The 20,411-nt window shown below is 39.4% G+C and overlaps 1 protein-coding gene across 1 annotated transcript in view; it reads right to left on the bottom strand.

Annotated features, from left to right (window-relative positions):
* Positions 1-2,639: 2,639 nt before the first annotated feature.
* Positions 2,640-20,411, bottom strand: part of STX3 (syntaxin 3) — a 38,597-nt gene continuing 20,825 nt past the window's right edge. The window contains exons 2-11 of the mRNA XM_070957273.1: positions 18,233-18,313; positions 15,694-15,793; positions 15,357-15,431; positions 14,318-14,385; positions 13,548-13,656; positions 9,831-9,904; positions 9,302-9,436; positions 7,076-7,186; positions 3,779-3,893; positions 2,640-2,727 (exon numbers count right to left, since the gene is read on the bottom strand). Coding sequence (XP_070813374.1) covers positions 3,810-3,893; positions 7,076-7,186; positions 9,302-9,436; positions 9,831-9,904; positions 13,548-13,656; positions 14,318-14,385; positions 15,357-15,431; positions 15,694-15,793; positions 18,233-18,313 — 837 coding nt within the window. The 3' untranslated portion in view covers positions 2,640-2,727; positions 3,779-3,809. The remainder of the gene's footprint in view (positions 2,728-3,778; positions 3,894-7,075; positions 7,187-9,301; positions 9,437-9,830; positions 9,905-13,547; positions 13,657-14,317; positions 14,386-15,356; positions 15,432-15,693; positions 15,794-18,232; positions 18,314-20,411) is intronic.

The raw sequence follows: 20,411 nt of genomic DNA, 5'->3' as shown, positions 1-20,411 counted from the left end.
GTATAATTACTAGCAACGAGAGGAAAATATTCAGCTAAGGTTGGTGTCCTAAAAATACATAGGGTGAGTAATTCTATGTTCATAGAACCATTCTTACCACACCTTCTTATAGATGCTGCAACCATATGGCAAACATGATTCAGGCCAAAGGAAGTACTGTACATGTTCCTCAAAATTAATTGTATGGTTATACCCACTATTTCAGGAGTTCAGTGGACAGACGCAAAAATTACAGACTGATGTTCCAATAATTCATTTATTCTTAAGCATTTCTTTAAAAAGTTTAATCAAAAACAATTTCCTAGAATCTCCGCTGTCCATAGGCAGCTTACTATGTTGAAGTGCAGTTTTTCATCTTTATAGATAGTTTTCATAAATGGTTCTTTCACTGCCACTCCCATTTACAAGTTACAGACATCAAAGCCAAGAGACTACCACACTTTCTTAGCTCTGTCTGTGTGCCCTTGAAAGTGTTATATAAATTGTTTATTCATGGTTAGACAAACTAGAATCTAAACGGTGGAACTGGTGGAGAAGTTGATAGGTCTTACTTGGAACTAGTACGTAGTCATCTCTCCCCAGATAAAATGGGAATCACTTTCTCTTTGGTTCCAATCAAAGGACTGTTATGTCTCATATAATTAGAAAGTAAATAATCGTTACAGAATTTGAATATGCTGCTGATCTCTAAATCTGCATAAAACACTAATGCCAGAGTCCCAAAATCTGCTATAAAATGAGCCGTCTGCATCCCCACATCAAAGATCAGGTGTAAGCAGAGAATTTGGTTGATTCAGTCTCTGAGGTAGATTTCCATGCAGCAAATATACTGATTTTGAAGGCAATAACAATTGTGTTAACTTTCCCCCCAGGGAAAAATCTGGCACTCTTCTGATGATATAACTAGCTTCTCTAAATAAACAAAAACTATCCCCTCAACTAGAAAAATTCACACACTTTTTAGGCAATACACAAATATTTCCATTTCCATGAGTTATAACACTGTAGGAATGGAACAGGTGCAGCTGAGCAGGCCAAAAGGCATACAAGTTGTTAATCACAGCAAAATGTTCTTATATACAAAAACAAAAGTTAAAAAAAGTTGGGATTTCTATCAGAAAAACATTGCTATAACCATATTCATAAGAGAAAGATTCTTTCTTTTTCATCTTTAACAAAACAGAAGGATTTTACCAAGTAATAAAATATCTTCTATAAACAGATTAGATGTTAGAAGAAATGGGTCTCAGCTGCCATGCCACATCTACTAAACCTAATGTTTTTCTCCAGACCACTTTTTCTGCCCTGCAAACCTTGGTCAGATTACAAACAGCAAGTTCAGTGATGGGTGCAACATTTATCAACCAGAAACCGTCAGCACAAAATTTAAAATATTAAAACAGAAAGAACCCTCCCAGACCCCAATTTCCCTAATCTTCATGTCCTCAAAAAGATAGACCATAAAAATAATTATACATTAGAAAAAGAGATGAGATACAATTGTGCCTTCAGTATTTGATTTGAAAGAAACTAAACTTTGCAAATAGAGCTGTACAAAACATGTTGGGTTAAAATGGACTTTCAAGTGTACTGGAAATGGTCCTATCTCAAGGTGACATATTCATTTTGGTTCCAAGGTCAAACAATTTTAGTGCACTCAGAGCAACCGCTCAAAACTGGATTGTTTCAAACTCAAAACACTTTGAATACACCACTACTTACAGCACCTCAGAAATATAATTGCTTTCCAAAAGTGAAAGGAGCTGTCTAATATGAAGTAACACATATCCCAAGGAGTGTCTTTGTTAATGAGTATTTGAAGACAGGTCTTCCTTCTTACTTACTTAAGCCTGTTATATGTTCCCAAAATATGGAATATCCATGGATATACCAAAACATTTGAGCTGAGTAGTTAATAAAACACAAGCAACTCAGACTTGTGAGGGTGTGAGTGCTAATAGTCCATCTCTAATGCAAAACACAGATATTGGCCTGATTTAAAACATGGACTGAACACCAATTGGAGTGCCTCAATTTTACTTGTTTGCTTAAAACCATTGTGTCTTCCAATAATAGCTTAACTGACTGCAGACTCATTTGTCATGTTCATAGCTACCATTCCCTCACTTGATGTGGACTGAAGAATCCCCTCTGGGCTATCATCTCATGTTTTCTGTAAAAAATACAAAACCTGCTCCAGCCTGTGGAGTATAAAATGGGGTAAAGATTAGGGGTTACCTAGCGGTTTAAGTCTTAGTTCTAAATGGACTGTTTGAAAATAACATCGTCTGACATCTCCAATAATCTGTACAATGTTTTTGAAAGGGTTAAATCAAAGCAGTGAGGTAGGCAATAAGGCTCCCCAAATTCCTCTCAGGTTCATTTCCACCGTGTTGTTGATCATTCCAGAAGAAATCCTTGAATTGAAGCCAGCAGGTAAATCAGGAAGGAAAGGAGGAATGGATAAGGAGTAGATCAGATGGGAACTCCTCTCTGGAATGCCAGGAGATTTCTGGATGTTCTGGTTGCAGGAAGGTACATTAGGGTCTTCAGGCTATGGAACTGGAACAATCTGGCTCTCACAGGAAGCACAGGTGCAAGTGCACTCATCAGGCAGAGCACCATTCATACTTCATCCAAGCAGGGTAGGGAAGGAAAGCACAAACCATGGCATTGAGGTTCAAGAAGGGAAATCTTGCTACTGACTTAGAAGGAGCTTGGGAATGTCTGGAAGATGGAAAGGAACAAAGTGGGAAAAGTTAGGTCTTAAAAAGGAAAGGGCAGCCTACTTTATTTTAGTCATATATCAATATAAACTCCTATGGGAGTGATAGAGCCTGAAAGGAATCATCCCCTTACCTGGCTTTCAGTATGCTTAATGAATTAAAATTCTATTTTTTTCCCCATGATGGCCTTCCTTATTAGCCCTGAAGCTTCAGTCTACAAAAAGGCAATGAGAGACCATCACCATCATCTTTGAGGTATAACAAAATTTACACTCTGAGTGAGGTGCTCAGAGAACAATGTTGAGGGGAAGTGATGGGAGTAATATGAGGAAAAATAGCTGATCTGTTATCAGGGACCTATAATATCATGGGAAAATTTCACAGATCAACCAAACATAAAAATCAACTAATTTCTACAGATCACCTTGTAATATTTTACCAGAGGACAAGTAATACTGTTAATACCATTCTCAAATACAATTTATTTCTGTGAAGGACCATACAATAGATTCCTATTCAGAAAGTATACATCACTTTTGTGGGAAAACACAAACTTCTCCAGACTATCAAACATTTGCAAGGTTTATTTTAAGAGTAGTTGACTAAGCCATGGTGACCTAGTTCATGTATAATGAACTTAAGCCATTGTTTGTTAAAAGAACAATGGCAGAGAGGGCATGTGGTACTAAGCTAAAACCACACAAATCATACCACAGCTTAGTTTGATTCATGAAGCTGGTCATTCTTTTCTACCACTTTCCAGTGCTGGGAAACCAAATTCAGAATCTTATGTAAAAGTGCAAATTGGACATCAGACCCTTGTCCCACAAGTTGTAGAAAGACCCATATTGGAGTATATGCAGTTCTTTTTATAAACCAAGGGATACATTTGGGTACTGTGATTAAATAAACCAATCAGCCCTGACCCAAGTATTATGATCATCAAACCGAGAGGAAAACATTAAAAATTTTCACTGGCAGTGGCAGATTAAACTAATCCTGAAAAAGCAGTCAAGAACTGAAATAATAATTCAGCTTTCCAGGCTACTTACGGTTCAGTGCCAGAAACCCAGTTGGTTACATTTATTTCAGTCCGACTGAAAGTCCAATAATGAGAGCTACAATTCCCAGCAAGACTACTATTACCACAATGATAATTATTGTTTTCTAGAAGAGTGAAAAAAGGAAGATTTAACCAGTGTGCCGACAAATGGGAGGTAAAGTTTGAGCAAATTGGATGGATAGCATTTGATTAAGTTAATGCACTTTGTTTGTAGTATTACTTCAATAGTACTATTAATAGTAGTAGTAATGTACTTTGATACTATTGAAGTAGTATTAGGTAGATCAGGCAGGAAGCACATCCAGATGAATTAATTATACTTCATTGTAAGATTACATTAACAGAATCTTGCAAGTCTGGAAGTACATTTCTTCTCCTCTTGCTTTTACAACCCAAGAAACTAGGAAGTGTCCCTTCTGAGATGTTTGCCATGTCCCCATTTCTTCTACAGGCTAAGCTGCCTTTTATTTCCACATACCATCACAGAACAGATATTTGCATTTCTATGACTTAGTAGAATTGATCATCTATATGTATAATCAACAAATGATCTAATCTATCTAATCTAATTTATTTCTGCTTTTTAAATTTTGTATGTATGTATTTTATTGTTGGCTGTTCACCGCCCTGAGTCCTTCGGGAGTAGAGCGGTATACAAATCAAATAAAAGTAAAGTAAAAGTAAAAAGTAATCACCACTGAATATGTTGCCAAATGTATACACGCTCAGTTCTATTCGACAGAAGCAAGTAATCATGTAAGGAAAAGTTCAAAGGTTAAGCTATATTGTCATGGGTATGAATGGCTTTAGAACCCTCCATCCAACTGTTCAATTTTTAGAATAGATTGGATTATCAGAGCCAACCAGACAGACAATCCCTGGTGTACAAGACTGATTTTATTTTTTAATTATTAGGCGGAGTTCAGAAAGATCAGGATGACAGGGAATAGGATGGAGGCTTCATTTGGACTTGGTAGCTTCTGTTTATATTAGTTTATATTAGCAGAATAAAAATTCCAAATTGGATCATTTTTCCAATATAATGGAATTTTGGAAAGAATTAGTGTAAAGAGACATTGGAGTCTGTTAGCAGATAATTCTGAAATTTGAACAGATTGGATTCAAATTTAATATGGTCAGAGAAATCAGATAAAGTTTTAAAAATAGGCTGGATCTGTCTAGAAGCTGCTGGGAAAAATATTTCAGAAAAAAATCCCTAATGTTCTCTTATGGGAGAAGCAGTTGGGCAGGGTGTAGGAATATTGCTGACTGCTCAGTTCTGAGTTTCCCCTTTGAACCTTTCCTTCCTCCTGGTCCTGTAGCCCTCAGCAGCACTATTATTAAAGTGTGAGAAAGAATTCCAGAAACCATGATCTCTATGCCCTTTTTATCTTGTTTTTAAAGAATTGTAAGAAAAGAGCTACTTGTAAGATATATTTCAATACAAAGTTTGCCTTAGATATTACATACAGACACACAAACACATACTGAAGCCAAGGATACAATATAATACAGATCCTTATCCAGTTTTCACTTTAAAATGGGATTTGCTATCCAAACCTGCGCACCTGAATCAGTAATGTGTGTTAATTAGAGCTATGCAGGACTTTGGAATCAAAAGAAAAAAGATGCTCTGGCATGCACATGATTGTGCACCATTCAACAGTTTTTTTTAAAGCAGTTGAGTCTTTTCCAGGAATCATTTAAGGATAAGGAGTCACCCACAGGTGCTACTTGCATGCTCATATGGGCTCCTAAACACCCATTTTCCTTAGAACTCAAAAGCTCTGCACAACCTTGTTACCAGTAACCCAATCTGGGTTATTTCTTCAGCCAACTATCAAAGCTATAAAGAGGATCCTTTCCTCTGTGAGCAGAATGCCTGCAATTGTCAATTTAGAGTTTAATGAATTCATTTTCCAAAGTTCAGGTTTACAAATGTGGACAAACCTGCTTTAATGAATGTATCTTGATGAATGTATCTTTTCTTTTATGTACACGGAAAGCATTTGCACCAAGACAAATTCCTTGTGTGTCCAATCACACTTGGCCAATAAAATTCTGTTCTGTTCTATTCTATTCTATTCTATTCTATTCTATTCTATTCTATTCTATTCTATTCTATTCTATTCTATTCTATTCTATTCTATTCTATTCTATTCTATGGTGAATGCTGTACAAAAAAGCTATAATTCTTAGGCTTTCTTATGCCACATCCCCCAAACCAGCTAATTTTCTCAGCATAAAAACATTTTATTCTTTAATATAGTTTTTTAAAATTATTGTAAGCCTTTCAGAACTATTTATTTGAGAAAAGCGGCTATAAAAATTGAAATAAATAAGCAACACACTGTTCTTGAACAATGAGTTTTAACTACTTACAGTTTCTGGCTTTCTTACAGCAGGAAGTGAAAACTGGAAGCAAACTAGTCCTCTTTGCCATTTTCAACTGAGCAAACCTTCTCATCTTTTACCAGCTACAGAACTTTCAATATCTTCTACTTACTGACTCCTTAAGCCAAAAGCATTCTTAGGTGAACCTCTGCCTACCATATAGTTATTGAAGTTGAGGGAGAATTTTACTACAAATTGGTTTATTGACAGTCATGTGCCATACCCTTTATATAGTTTACCAAAACCAACAGGGATAAGCCTTCACATAAGCCACAATAATAGAAAGAAAAGACAACTTAAAACAGAAGATATTTGGAGTAGCGTTTGAGAGAAGTTCAAGCCTCACATACTTTAAAGACATTTAAAACATTTTAAAAGGAGCTGTGAAAGAAGAGATCATCTTCAGGTTGAAGGGAAGGAACAGAAGAGGAGTACTCATGAAACAAAACTGCGCTTAGCAAAATAACTAATAACGTTTATTGACAAAGTGGGAGGGTTTGAAGTGGTTGCAGGGTAGGCTGAGGTACAGAAAGGGAGCAGGAACAAAGAACTGAATCTGAATCTAAAATACAAAGCTGACAGAAAGATGTCTGCAGGAGGTGACTTCAACAAACAGTGGGACAAGGGTCTAAACCAGGTGAAATGGGGCTGGGTTCCTGTAATTCTTCTCACCCTTCGTGCTTCACTCTGAAATTTTACAGCCTTTTTGGTGTCAGCAACAGCCCTCTCCACAAAGCCTACTGACTGGTCCATATTGCTCTCTATGCGGTCAATCATGGCTCCCTTGAGGAGGAAGAAGATGGCAGAAGCCAAAGAGAGAGGCAGAAGCAAAAAGTGTAAAGTGGCAAAATGGCGGAGAGTGCCAAGCTGGAGGTCTGTAGGAGAGGCTCACCTTGCGTGCCCTAGTCTTATATTTTAAAGCCTTCTTGGTTTCCTCACGTGCTTTCTCTATGTGGTCCATGGTGTGCATCATGTTGAGTTCTATATTATCTACAATTTCACCCTGTGAAATTTTAAAAAGGGAAAGAGAAAGAATATGAATACACTAGAAAGTTACCCCCAGCTTTCCAACCATCCTGCCTCTCTGGTCCAGCCATCCTTCCATAACAGTGCTTTCTCTCTCCCCAAAGCATGTCAATTCTTCATCTTAGCTACTGTAGGTGCCTCTCTGGGTAAGAATTTGTTTCAGGTCCACAGACTTTCAGCCACAATAATCAAGCATAAATTCCCTTACATTTTCTGCCTCCCTCCCAAACTAAGTTTATGGTCTAAAAATATACTCACCATAAACTGACTTGCTTGCCATCTCCTCAGCAATGCATTGTGAGCAAAAAACAAGAAAAGACCCTTAAAGACTGGCATCGAAGCCTAAATACTATTAAACTGACTGCTTCTCACCCATAATTGATTCTAACAAGGATTGTGTTAATCATCATCATCATGTGAAGGGCCTTTTGAAAAAATTCAAATTATAGTATAATTCATTAAAATGGTGCAATGCAGTAAGCAAAAGTGTAGATAAATCTTACCTCTGATACCATATCCAAGTTATTTCAGCTATGTTTCTAGCCTCCCATTATATATGCACAGCCAACCAAACCATAATGCAAATCAATAAGCCACCAAATTTGATAGTATGAGCTACAGCATTCAAAGCCATGCTTAAATAAATTCAAGTGGGTCTGTTCTGTCACGTTAAAAATGGAGTGTCTTTAATCAAGTTTTAAATTTGCCTTCTAGTGTCTTTTCAGCTGTAATTAACAGACTAACAGATTAACAGAGTTGGAAGGGACCTTGCAGGTTTTCTAGTCTGGTCAGGCAGGAAATCCTATACCTGTGATGGCGAACCTATGGCATATAGCCATATCAGTGGGCATGCGAGCTCAGCTCCGGCGCAAAACAGGCTGTTTCCTGCCTCGGGGGGGGGGGGAGGCCCGTTTTTTGCTGTCCCCAGCTTCCAGAGCCTCTTTAGGAAGTTGGCAAACAGGCCATTTTTGGCCTCTGGAGGGCCTCCAGGGGGGTGGGGAAGGCCGTTTTTGTCCTCCCCAGACTCCTAGAAAGGCTCTGGAGCCAAGTGAGAGAGAAAAACGAGCCTATCGGGCCATCATGTGCCAGGAGTGGGGGGGAGCAGGGGGGGTCACGTGTGCATGTGTGGGGTCGGGGCGCATAGAATTATGGGTGTGGGCTGGGCACGCAACCCCTCCTCCTGGCACACGATGGCAAAAAGATTAGTCATCACTTCCTATACCATTTCAGACAAATGATTGTCCGATCTCTTCTTAAAAACTTCCAGTGTTGGAGTGTTAATTAGAATTATTTGATTCCAAAAACATACTTAAACTTACCTTAATTGAATCTCATTCGCTATTTTGCCATCCGTTCACTCAATTTCAAGCTAATTTTTTTCCCAGTCAATTTATGTCCCAGTTTTTCTCCAACACTTCAAGGAGTATTCCTTTTCCAATTTTATTTCCGAACTCCCGTGTATAATGGATTAGGCCAGTGTTTCTGAACCTTGGGAACTTTACAATGTTTGGACTTTAACTCCCAGAATTCCCTACTCAGCATGCTGCTTAAAGTTGCCAAGATTGAGAAACTGGGTTAGACTGAGAAATAATGACTAGCCCCAAATTACCTAATGGGTTTCTGTGGCTGATTGAGTAACAGAAGCAGGTCTCCCAGGTTTAGACCAACATCTCATCCACTGCATACCTTCTTAAATCCTTATACTGAACAGTCTATTTTGGATTTCACTGTCCCATGCCTAAGTCCTCCCTTATTTTATGATGACAATGCCGTTGAATGCCTCTTTCTTCCCAAGCTCCTGATGTATTATAAAAAAAGGCCTAGTCTTATTTGGGGAACACACATTGTTCTTTTTTTTATTCATATTTTGCTTCATCTAGAAATGATAATGCCAGATAATCTGGAGCGCTGCCAATATGACAAGACCTTGAGGTGGACTGGTAGAAAATGTATTCATTGTCCTTTCCCTTTCCTGGTTCTTGCAAGACTCTGTCATTTCAGTCCCCCAAGGTGATTGGTTTTTTTTTCTGAAACAGGTTCTTTTAATTTTCTTGGCTATTTTTCCAGCCTCCTTCCACCAAAAGTCAGTTACCTGATTTTCTACCAGCATGGCAATGTCCACAAACATGTCGTGAAGCTCCTTGATGCTATTCTCAAGCCGCAGAATATCTTTATGTCGTCCCTCAATCTCACTCAGCGCTTGCTTCGAGATCTGGGAATCCATGATCTAGAGAAGATCCAGAGACCATTGCATGGAAGAAATGCCTTTTCTGCAATAATCCCAAACAATATTCAACAGATGTTTGCTTTTGCCCCAATATAGCATCTTCTAAATGCTAAATTCTATTGAGAGAGAGAGAGAGAGAGGGGGGGGGGGGGGAGGGAGGGAGGGAGGGAGGGAGGGAGGGAGATGGATAGATAGACAGACAGACAGACAAACAGACAGACATTTCACTTTCACTTCCCATCCAACTCATTCATCCTTCTATTTCTACAATCAATAACACTTAATGCCATTTGGGAAAACACTCCAAACCATCCTTCTTGCAATTCATCAGCATTTAGGATCGTAAAGTTATTTCTTATGAAACCCCACCAGCCTGCTTCATATACACACTCACCCCAGAGGTGAATATCGATGGATTCCCACTCTCTAACATTTCCTCTAGTTCTTCATCTGTTGTATTTTTTCCAGCTGTAACCCAGGGGAAAGAGAGAGAATGTCAATTTTTATAATATGAACGAACATTGTTCATACACATTGTAAGAAATAACACACAATAATAATAATATTCATTTTTGCACTTTTCTGTTCTCAGATCCAGGCAGGGGGAAATGTAATTCGTAACTACACTAATGACACTAATTACAACAGTCATTATTCTGTTATAATTTATTGTTCCATAAAAGCACATCCAAAGTGTATGAAATGAAAATAATAAAAAAAGAAAATCAGATAAAGTATTAGTTTTAATGTGAGGGATAATATGATTATTATACATTTACTAGTTTACAAAAACATTTGATAGATTTGATGATCGCACATTTTGTATAATCAGTCGAAGATTGGTAAAGGAAAACAGGAGATATTTGCAATGAAAATAAAGCACACATGAAAATACATAGAAGGCTTAGCAAATGGTTCAGCACTGAGCAAGAAGACAGCCAAGAATGTCTGCTGTCACTCAGTTTATTTAATGTTTTTTTATGGGTGAATATTTTGGATCGGGGTCTCCAACCTTGGCAACTTTAAGACTTGTGAACTTCAACTCCCAGAATTCCTCAGCCAGCAAAGCTTCACTAACTGAGGAATTCTGGGAGTTAAAGTCCACAAGTCTTAAAGTTGCCAAGGTTGGAGACCCCTGTACTAAAGACAAAGCCACATGTAGCTTTTCTCCATAATGGTCTGTCCTAACCCAGACCTTCAGGTCTTCCAATGGTGCATCTGTTGCTACTATAACTGAATCCATCCATTTTTCTGGTTTACATAATATACTAATATTATCAAGTCAGCATCTTGAGGATTCCAATTTTCATTTTAAAACTATTCCTACTTCTTAAGGCTAAAAAATGTAGGGCAGGTTTAAAACATTTTATTTATTTTATTTTATTTTATTTTATTTCCAATTTATATACCGCCCTTCTCCCTGAGGACTCAGGGCGGTGTACAGCCAGAATTAAGAACATGAAATACAAATATTAAAAAAACAATTAAAATATATATAAATTTGGCCCAAAAATTAAAAATCACAAACCAATTTAAAACTTTTAAAAATTTCTTCTTAAGCCAGCCTGGCTTGCTGGAAAAAGTGGGTTTTAAGGGCACAGCAGAAGGCGCTGAGGTCTTGGATTCTCCTTATCTCTGGGGGCAACTGATTCCAGAGGGTAGGTGCCCCCACAGAGAAGGCTCTCCCCCTGGGGGTCACCAGCCTACATTGTTTGGCTGATGGCACCTTGAGGAGGCCCTCTCTGTGGGAGCGCACGGGTCGATGAGAGGTCGTCGGTAGCAGCAGGCGGTCTCGAAGATAGCTAGGCCCTATGCCATGGAGCGCTTTAAAGGTGATGACCAACACCTTGAAGCGCACCCGGAAGACCACCGGGAGCCAGTGCAGCTCACGCAGGAGCGGTGTTACATGGGAGCGCCATGCTGCTCCCGTCACTACCCACGCTGCTGCGTTCTGGACCAGTTGGAGCCTCCGGGTGCTCTTCAAGGGGAGCCCCATGTAGAGAGCGTTGCAGTAGTCAAGGCGAGAGGTGACGAGGGTGTGAGTGACTGTGCACAGGGAATCCCAATCAAGAAAGGGCCGCAACTGGCGAATCAGGCGAACCTGACAAAAGGCCCCCCTGGTTACAACCGTCAGATGTTCCTCCAAGGACAGCTGCATATCCAGGAGGACTCCCAGATTGCGAGCCCTTTCTGTGGGGGCCAAAGACTCGCCCCCAATAGTCAGTGATGGAGTCAACTGACTATATCGGGATGCCGGGAGCCACAGCCACTCAGTATTGGAAGGGTTGAGCTTGAGCCTGTTCCTCCCCATCCAGATCCGCACAGCCTCCAGGCACTGGGACATCACTTCAAGGGCATCGTTGGGGTGGCCTGGGGTGGAGATGTACAGCTGGGTGTCATCAGCGTACTGGTGGTATCTCACCCCGAAGCCACGGATGATCTCGCCCAGCGGCTTCACATAAATGTTGAACAGAAGGGGCGAGAGGACCGATCTCTGCGGCACTCCACAGATGAGAGGCCTCGACATCAACCTCTGCCCCCCTGCCAACACAAACTGTGACCGGTCGGAGAGAAAGGAGGAGAACCACCGCAACACGGTGCCTCCCACCCCCAACTCTTCCAGCCGGTGCAGCATGATACCATGGTCAACGGTATCAAAAGCCGCTGAGAGATCTAACAGGACCAGAACAGAGGAGCAACCCCTGTCCCGAGCCCTCCAGAGATCATCAACCAACGCAACCAATGCCGTTTCCGTGCTGTGCCCAGATCTGAAACCCGACTGGAACGGATCTAGATAGGATGTTTCCTCCAGGAATTGTGGAAACTGTCGCACGACCACACTCTCAACAACCTTCGCCATGAAGCGAAGGTTGGAGACAGGACGATAGTTGGCCAATATTGCCGGATCCAGGGATGGCTTCTTGAGGAGAGGCCTCACCACCGCCTCTTTCAAGGCAGCGGGGAAGTGACCCTCACTCAACGAAGCATTGATAACACCCTGGAGCCAGCCTCGTGTAACCTCCCGGGAAGCCAGTACCAACCAAGAGGGACACGGGTCCAGTAAACATGTGGCCGCACTAAGTCTCCCCAAAATCCTGTCCACATCCTCGGGAGTCACAGCATCAAACTCCTCCCAGATAATATTCTCAAGACTATTCCTTGTCACCCTGCCCAGTCAGAGTCCAAATCCCCCCGGATCTGAGCGATTTTGTCATACAGGTATTGTCCGAAATCCTCCGCCCTGCCTTCCAAGGGATCCTCCCACACTCCCGGATGGAGCAGGGAGCGGGTCACCCTAAACAGGGCGGCCGGATGATTCCCTGATGACGAATAGAGGCGGAAAAGTAATTAAACTTTGCCGTCTTTATTGCCACTAGGTAGGCCTTAATATGCGACCTTACCAGTGTTCGATCAGATTCAGCGAGACTGGCCAACATGAGCAACAGCCAACTGATTTTCAAAAATCAGCAGTTTAGGATGGAGGTAACTAAAATAAAGTCCTGGTGGCACAGCAGACTAAAGCACTGCTATTAACATCAGCTGCCTGCAATTACTGCAAGTTCAAATCTCACCAGGCTCAAGGTTGACTCAGCCTTCCATCCTTTCTAAGGTAGGTAAAATGAGGACCCGGATTGTGGGGGCAATAAGCTGACTTTGTATAAATATACAAAAGTATGAAGGCTATTGCTTAACACATTGTAAGCCGCCCTGAGTCTCCAGAGAAGGGCGGCATATAAATAAATAAATAAATAAAAAGTCAAGAGATGAAGTTTGCATGGCATTCTTTTGCTGATACCTGTCCAGCAATACTGAAATGAGTATCCAAATTCAGTGCCATTGAAATGTCATGAGAGATGAACGGCCAATATCAAATAAATGGTGCAGAGCCATTTTCTCAACTTGGACCCTTGCAAAGGGTATATATTTTGATTCCAATGATTGGAAACATTGTACGGAGAATTCAACAAGAAATTTCTGGAAGATTCCAAGTTTGTGTAATGCCTATCAAAAGAGTCCCATTTTTAAAAACAAGGCAGAATCATTTCTCTTCCACGCTTTCAAAATCCTACATTACTCAGGTGATGTGTAAGGCAAACAGAAAAAGCCTTACTGATCTCCAGCTGCCGTTGGATCCTCCCTTTACTCCGTTCCCGGAAGTCAACCTGTGCCTCATTGTATTTAGTCATCACCTCCACAAATTTTCGAGAAAGAACTGAATGCTGGTGGATAAGAAAAATAAGTTATGCTTCAGTGACCCTGGCTTTCATTTCATTTCATAAAATCTACAGCCTTTGTTTTGTTTTTGGCTTTTTGGTAAATGAAAATTTAAATATGCCTTAATTTGTGTCTAAAATAGTTACTAAATAACTTCTAGCTAACTTATTTTTTCCTTTTCCTTTTATTTTGAAAAACGTGAAAAATCACAACTTCTGTTTGTTCCCCAAAACTACTTTCAAGGCGTTTAAAATCACTACATTTTTGTCAAAGCATTAAAAACGGCTCCCATCCTGCAGTCCTTCAAAATTAAAAGGTATTTTGTGTCTGGTAATTCACCTGCTACATTTGAACCATCACTTTCTTTTACTTCCCCTTTAATTAAAGCTGGGTTTCAGTGCTTAATTTGGACATTGGAACAGTTAAACCCTAGAGCTTCTCATGAAATATGCCTAGGAATCTGAACATGCTAGTCCTCATAATTTCAACTGGATTGGAATCAAGGTTATGTTCATGAGCGGACAAGGGCGTCAGCACTAGCAATTCAACATTGCTTCATCAAAAAATATGGTTCTGTCTCATCCATATCATTCTGTATCATTCCCTTACCCCTTGCTAACAGCTGGTGAAGTCATTTTAATCCAACCACCGTGGAGCTCCACTTACCTGGGACTTCCGTATCCGCAAGTCAGCCGACGATCGAGCTGCATCCTGCTCTATATTCTGCTCCATACCTGAACAGCCAAGAAAAATGAAGAGTTATCACAGTCTGAAAGGAATTCTGGCTACATTCTGCAGAGTTAATCCCTTCTTTGGATTGTATTTAAGGGGCTTCCACGGATTCTGTTGATACTCTGATTGTTCTGGCCTGCTTCAGAGGGATTTAAAGCTAATTTAAAGGTTTTATGATGTGGGAATTTTGTACAAAGTTTACATAGCAAAATGTTTTATCTAAATTGTTTTCATGGTTGTATCCTCAGGGTGGGATTGTTTTATCAATGAGAAATGATTAGAAACTTTTAAAATAGTTAAAAGGTATCTAGATAGGGATATAGGCATGGATAAAGATCACTCTCTATGTGCCATATAAGTAAACATTCAGTTTTTCAATACACCTAATTGCAGAGGGAAAGGCAAGGAAAAGCTTAAGAAAAAAAAATACCAATTTCAGAGTGGACACTAGTACAGTATTGTACCGTAGTGTAGATTGACTGAATTTATGATATTTCAAAACAAAGGAAATAGAATGCAGATCTAAACTGGGAAGAATAGAAACTCACAATGATTTCTAATTAAACCCAGTACTATATTCTTGTAAATCTTAAGTTGTTTGTTAGCATTTGGAGCAGTAGGTTGTTCAGGTAGGAAGAGCAAACCTAATGGGGATTTCTTAGCTTTGAGCATGGATTTGGTTTTGGGACTTAAAGAGAATAGTACCCTCCCTTCATGTAATGGCTACAAAACTTTTCCTGAAGCTGGGCATCCTTCATTGGGGTTGGCTTTCAACTCCACACATCCAGAGGACAGAGGGACTGGGAAAGGTGTCTATAGAATTTGTAATATGCTCACAGGATTTGCATCTGGCATGTAAAGGCAACTAAGTAAGCAATAAACATTTAAGCAACACAAATAAAATTTAGTAATTGTTTAAGTAATATTGTACAAATAAAACAAACCCAGCCTGTTCCAGGAAGAGGTCTCTTACTTTTAAGCTTGTTTCGAACAGCATTGGCCGTTTTCTTGATTTCTGATGTCAGCTGCTCCAGATCATCCTTTGTCTCTACAGAACACAAATAGATTTCCTCTAGTAGGAGAATAGCAGTAAAGACCCTTTCTCCGCTGCACTACACACAGCACTCCCCACCCCCAGTCTGGATGAATCAATTCAAGTATAAAAGGGGAAACATTTTAGCCTCTTCCAGAAGCTGCAACCATCTTTCTACTTCTACCTGACACAGAGTTCATCTTTAAAGAGAATTGGGGAGAAGGGTTTAGGATCAGAATTTTCAAACAAAAGTTGGTGAACACTGCATCCTACTCACTTGGTTCAGGGATAGGAGCAGACAGGATAATGCTGTAGAGCTTTTTTGCCTCTTCTACGCTCTTTGAAACTTTGTCAATATTCTGCCGAGTCTCTTCAATCTGCAAATTATGAAAAGATGCTGAGAAGGAATCACTGCCACAGGTCAAGAAGGGAAGACCAAATTCCATCAAGTCAGCTCAAAGCTCATTTTCATTACAGGAATTCATGTAGAAACATAGCAATAGCAGCAGCCATGACCATCGTGCATGTAGTGGAGAGTGCTTTCTTATCATTGGAGGCAATTGTATGACGTTCCTGTCTTATTCTGCAGGCAGGGACTTGAAGGGTGAATTTTACAAAACAAGGCAGACCTTTCCCCTTCTTCTGCATCAAGCAAAAGTGCAGTTCATTTTCTATCTACCCCCACCATCCCCGCTACAAAGCTGAAAAAAATAAATCAATATTCAGTTGAAGTGTTCTATTCTTTTCAGCAATGTCAGTAAATGTGTGAGCTTCACTTCTGGTTCGTACAACTGAAAGGTGCTCTCTTATAAGGTATTTTGATCTATCAATAGAATCAGTTTCCCTGTTGTGGCCCATCAGCTGCCCCAGAACATTCCCAGATGGCCAATCTAGATGGCCAATATATATATATATATATATATAAACATACACACACTAGGGACTGACCATTTACCCCACACTCGTATATACAAATGACTTACTATATATGTTTAAATGCAAAATTTTAAGGATTATGTTCACATTCACTCTTTAGGGCTTCATGAACACTAATGCAGAATTCAGATCTATATGTTCTTCGCTGCTCATAACATCACAACAGTTTGCCTCACTCTATCATTATAATTATTATCAACCTCAACAACTACTCAAGGCAAGGAGATGTTGTTTCCTTTGTCATAGGTAACTGCAGACCAGGGGTGAAATACAGCAGGTTCTGACAGGTTCTGGAGAATCGGTAGCGGAAATTTTGAGCAGTTCAGAAAACCAGCAAATACCACCTCTGGCTGGCCCCAGAGTGGGATGAGAATGGAGATTTTGCAATATCCTTACCCCGGGAGTAGGGAGGGAATGGGGATTTTGCAGTATCCTTCCCCTGGAGTTAGGGTGGGAATGGAGATTTTGCACTATCCTACCCCAGGAGTGGGGAAGGAATGGGGATTTTGCAGTATCCTTCCCCTGGAGTGGGGTGGGAATGGAGATTTTGCAGTATCCTACCCCTGGAGTGGGGTGGGAATGGAGATTTTGCATTATCCTTCCCCTGCCACGCCCAAGCCACTTCCACCAAGCCACACCATGCCCATCAAGCACCGCCCACAGAACCGGTAGTAAAAAAATTTGGATTTCCCGACTGCTGCAGACCTAGTATTAGCAGTTGATATGGTGGGGAAAATGGTGCTCATGGATCACGAGGGCCCTCCAGTAACCCTTTTTTTAAGCTTAAAACTTTTTTAGGCTATACCAGACATAGTCATTTTTTCTTTTGTCAAAGATTCCAGGTTCTACTTTTTATTTCATAGGCACTGGAGATAAGAAAGGTAGCAGCAGCCGTGACTGTAGTTTATTTTGCCCAGCATCTCCTTTTAAAATTTTGGGCTAAAGAAAATAGCAAGTGATGGAAGTTGCACTGCTTCCTTTATTGCTTCCTGCCACCTCTCTCTTGCCCCTTGCTGATCTTCCAACAGGCCCACAGCAAGGAAATATAAGAGGGCTATTGAGAATATACTGACCAGAGCCTCCCATTTAGTAAAATAAAAAATGAAATGGGAATCAGGAGCATTCTACCAAGTCTGATTAAAATAAAATAGTTCTCTCAAGTCTCTTCTTCCTGAACTTTAACCAGCAGGACATTATAGAAGACCTCCAATTGAAATTGGTCTCCAAGTTCAATTATCTCTTTAATTTTTCTCCCAGGCTAGGGATAGGCTGAAAACCTGTGGAGAAGGCCTTACACTCACTCTGACTCTTGCTACATTAAATGTATGAACTCCACTCTGGAGACTTTTTTGGGGGAGTGGGGGGAGGGGAAACAACATGCTATAAGGAAAAAAATAAATAAATCTGACCTTTGCCCAATGTGCTAAAGAAGCTGGAACTGGCTACCTCTGTTTCAATCAGGACTACTGGAACCAAGCAATCATTTGTTCATTGTGATTGTACCACCAGGATTCAGTGGCAAAATGGCTGTTAGCCAAAATATGGGAGGAGGAACCCTCTGAGAGTCAAAATGTTTACATCTCCACCCTTAAAGAATTCATAAAGTGCTTCCCAAGCTAGAAAAAAATGCCAGTTTGGGGACCATTCTTGATCACATTACCACATTGCCAATGATCTTTTATGGCCCCTGGAAGATTAAGTGGGTTAGTTGCAGCCCATGGCTCCTCCAGCATTAGTCTCTTTTGGTCTCTGAAGTTTTTGCATCTCCTCAAACAAGACCTTTTACAGCATAATTAAATAAGTCTCACAATGTTCCACAATTTTATTACTCTGAAGCCCCATCTTTAATTTCTGCTTTTTCTTTTCTCAGCAATGTTTACCTCTGAAAAGAATTCGTCCATGAAAGCAGTGTTGTCAATAGCAATTTCCAATTCATCTTCAGCTTCATCATCGCCCTGCTTCTGTAAAGAGACAAATAACACCAATTAGAATCATATGGTTCTTGATTTCTTAAATCTGGCCTGATGAAGGAAAAATGCAGAACCTACATGGGTAGTATTCACATTGACAGAATGACAATAATCAAGTATATTAATTTTTTAAGCCACAGAAAGACGTGCAAGTTGATCCACATGAGGAGATCATAAAAACTGTCTCCTGCAGGTGTCGGCACCAGAAGCGACATCTTTCTTCTCCACAGTGGTGAGGCCTTTCGTAAGGACATAAATCCAGCCAAATTCTAAACACATTTGGAAATGTTCAATTTAACCACTTTATGGATATTAGAGACCTTCCATACAGCAAGCTTAATTTGACACTTTCTTCAGATTTAAGAAATTTTAAACAGAGACTTAAGAATTTAAAATAATATGCAATTGGCCAAAGGCAAAAAAGGGATTTTAAACAAATTGGGAGTCCAAAGAGATTTGGAATATTGATTATTTTTGCTATAAGACTTGCAAAGCAAATATATACCCTGTTTCCCCCACAATAAGACATCCTCTGATAATAAGCCCAATCGAGCTTTTGAGTGCATGGCAATAAGGCCAAGCGCTTATTTCAGGATTCAAAAAAATATGACAGGGTCTTATTTTCGGGAAACACGATAATTAAATAATAAACTTATGGAAATGATTGAAATTGAATTAAACCTGTTAAAAACTGAAGGTTTATACAGATTACAAATAGACACTAGAGGGAACTAAAGAACCAGGCAGCAAAGAATTAAAATGACTAAGATGGCTATAGTATATAACCTTGTATTATTTTAAAGAGTTTTTTTAAACTGGATTGAAATATTAATAACTAAAGTCTCAGAAAGAATAGAGATTTCAATAGATAAACTTTTAGCATATGGTGAGAAAACTTTTAAAAACTTTTATCTGACATAGACATGATAGAATTTGAAAGTATGGAAGAACAACAAAATTGAAATTACTAAAATGGGAACACAAAAGCCAAATCAAGAAAAGGATCTTGACACAGAACAGCTGCAATAAAAAATTCTGAAGCCTCTTTGTGGGATTTACAAAGTAAGCTGATAAAAGCTTCGAAGACTCCTTTTAAATGCTAAAGAATGATGAAATATCAAATCCTGGATGTCACAGAAATAATTTAAAGATCAAGATTGTACAGAGCAAAATGAAAGCATATAAAGTTTGACTATTTGATTAGAGATAAACTATTTAATATTTCTGGCAACTCCTAATTGGTTTTTTGCTGAACTAGGATTAAAAAGATGATGATTTCTAAATTGTGTATAGATAAAAGTCTATGTGGAGAAAATATTTTTTTATTTATTACTTTAAAAGAGGATAAAAATATTAGCTTCTGCTCAGTGTGATGAAGGTTGGAAGCCACTTATTTAATATTTTCTTTGTTGCCTTTTTCTTTTCTATGTTTTTCTTTTTTTCTGTACTTTTTGAATTTTTCCTTTTCTCTTTTCTTCTAGTTTAGTTTGTATTAGTTTTTACTGTGCTTATTAAAAGTGTCAATAAAATTATTAACAAAAAATGAAAAGACAATAAAGCTAGAGAGAAATGGCACAGACCTTGCATTCAGCCTGTTCTGTCTCCACTTTGCCACTCATATCAAAGCCAGAGATAGTTTACAGAAACAGAGTTCAGTTCCACACTCATAAATTACAATAACTTCATAGAATATGCCAACCATGATTTAAAGGATATAAAGCCTGCCTGAATTATTATTATTATTATTATCCAATAATGGTTAAGTGGCTCTAGAAGTGCTATAAATCACTATCAAGGAAATAATCAGAGAGACAACCACGTCACTACACGATTTCCAAAATAATACACTTTTAAATTATTGCTGCAGGTTATCCCATCCTGATGGTCTCAGGTATATCCCTGCCCATTAATTATGTTGACTGAGTCCGAGAGCAATTTTAGCCTAAAACATAAGAATGACATCAGGCTGAGCATCACAAGTTTGTGTGTTCCTCCACTCTGATAAAGAAACAGTTACAGACTAAGAAAGTGCCCCAAGTCCATTATAGGAAAATTTAACAATAGGACAGGAAGAGGAAGAATCAAGATG

This window comes from Pituophis catenifer, unplaced genomic scaffold, assembly GCF_029215685.1.
Source record: "Pituophis catenifer annectens isolate HBS135680 unplaced genomic scaffold, rPitCat1.0.hap2 SCAF_1, whole genome shotgun sequence".
NCBI lineage: Eukaryota > Metazoa > Chordata > Lepidosauria > Squamata > Colubridae > Pituophis > Pituophis catenifer.
The sequence above is the reverse complement of the archived record's forward strand: the minus strand, read 5'-3'. Positions and strand labels throughout refer to the sequence as shown.